Source organism: Otolemur garnettii, unplaced genomic scaffold (genome assembly GCF_000181295.1).
Source record: "Otolemur garnettii isolate 467f Iridium unplaced genomic scaffold, OtoGar3 scaffold00094, whole genome shotgun sequence".
NCBI classification, from domain to species: Eukaryota; Metazoa; Chordata; class Mammalia; order Primates; family Galagidae; genus Otolemur; species Otolemur garnettii.
Window position 1 is genome coordinate 2,915,784 of NW_003852489.1, and position 1,944 is coordinate 2,917,727.

At 43.0% G+C, this 1,944-nt stretch overlaps 1 protein-coding gene across 1 annotated transcript in view; it reads left to right on the plus strand.

Annotated features, from left to right (window-relative positions):
- The window catches only part of RAD51C (RAD51 paralog C), a 45,462-nt gene that overhangs the window by 4,564 nt on the left and 38,954 nt on the right, over nt 1–1,944 (plus strand). The window contains exon 2 of the mRNA XM_012808746.2: nt 1,200–1,458. Coding sequence (XP_012664200.1) covers nt 1,200–1,458 — 259 coding nt within the window. The remainder of the gene's footprint in view (nt 1–1,199; nt 1,459–1,944) is intronic.

Below are 1,944 nucleotides of genomic sequence, written 5' to 3' on the forward strand. Positions count from 1 at the left end.
AACCCTCCACCTTAGGTGTATGTGGCTGGCGCCTTAGCCGGTTGAGCTATAGGCGTCGAGCCAAGCCTATTTCTTTTTCTTGAGACACTCTTAATAGATACTCAGAAATGTTTAAGTTGAATTCTATTTCTGAGGTAATATATAAATCTTTGTATGATGACTAAGCAAGACAACTGCCTTTATTAAGATGAAAAATTAAATAGTGAAAGGAATGGTACTTTTTTATTTTTTGAGACACAGTCTCACTATGTCACCCTTGGTAGAGTGTCGTGGCGTCACACTCACAGCAACCTCAAACTCTCAGGCTTAAACTGTTCTCTTCCCTTAGCCTCTCAAGTAGATGGGACTACAGGCACCCACCCCAACGCCCAGCTATTTTTTTTGTTGCAGTTGTCATTGGTTTAGCTGGTCCGGGCCGGGTTCGAACCTGCCACCCTTGGTGTATGTGGCTGGCACCATAACCACTGTGCTATGGGCACCAAGCCTTTTTTTTTTCTTTTTTTTGAGACACAGTCTCACTCTGTTGCCTTAGGCTAGAGTGCCTTAGTGTCATAGGTCCCAGCAATCTCAAACTCCTGGGCTCAAGTGATCCTCTTGCTTCAGCCTCCTTCAGTGGCTAGGACTACAGGTGTGTGCCCTGTTCAGCAAGTTTTTCTATTTTTAGTAGAGATAGGTCTTGCTCTTGTTAACACTGGTCTCAAACTCCTGTGCTAAAGCAGTCCACCCACCTTGGCCTCAGATAGTTCTGGGATTATAGGTATGAGCTACTGTGCCCAGCCTGGAATAGTACATTCTTCCTCCTACATTCTTATTATCTAAAAATTAAAATTAGCCAGACATGGTGGCATGCTGTAGTCTCAGCTACTCAGGAGACTGACACTGAAGGATCACTTGAGTCCAGGGACACCCATTGGGCGTCTATACTAAATTCAGAATCAATATACTGACCACCGGGGGAGAGGGCCCTACCATGTTGCCTAAGGAGGAGTCAACCTGCCCAGCTCAGAAATGACACAGGTCAAAATTCCCGTGCTGATCAGTAATGGGATTGTGCCTATGAATAGCCACTGTACTCCAGCCTGGGCACCATAGTGAGACCCCCATCTCTTAAAAAGAATTGAAATTAATGAAAGTAACCCTTTATCATATTTGATTGTTTTAAATCTCTAAAATTAAGATTTTTTAAATTTTACTTTCAGAAGTTGGGATATCAAAAGAGGAAGCCTTAGAAACTCTGCAAATTATAAGAAGAGAATGTCTCACAAATAAACCAAGATATGCTGGTACATCTGAGTCAGGCAAGAAGTGTACAGCACTGGAACTTCTTGAGCAGGAGCATACTCAGGGCTTCATAATTACCTTCTGTTCAGCACTAGATAATATTCTTGGGGGTGGAGTACCCTTGATGAAAACAACAGAAATTTGTGGTGCACCAGGTGTTGGAAAAACACAGTTATGGTAAAATAAATTGTTCTCTTCTTAAGGGTGGGCTTAGTAACATATTACGTAAGTAATAGAGGGTTGTACTGTTGGTTTACAGACTGTAGACCAAAAGTCACATGTATATGCTTTTATTTTTATGTGTATGCATCAAATTAAAATCAACTTTAAATTACATTTGTGTTACTTTAGTACCCCATCTTGATAAATTGATGCAGTTATTTTGATATCAAAAAATATTTCTTTTGGGCGGTGCCCATAGCTCAGTGGGTAGGGTGCCAGCCACATACACTGAAGCTGCGGGGTTCAAACCCAGCCTGGGCCTGCTAAACAACAATGACAACTACAACAACAACAAAAAAATAGCTGGCTCGGTGCCTGTGGCTCAAGTGGCAAAGGGGCCAGCCACACACACCTAAGGTGGTGGGTTCGAATCCAGTCCAGGCCCGCCAAACAATGACGGCTGCAACCAAAAAATAGCCGGGCATTGTGGCGGGAGCCTGT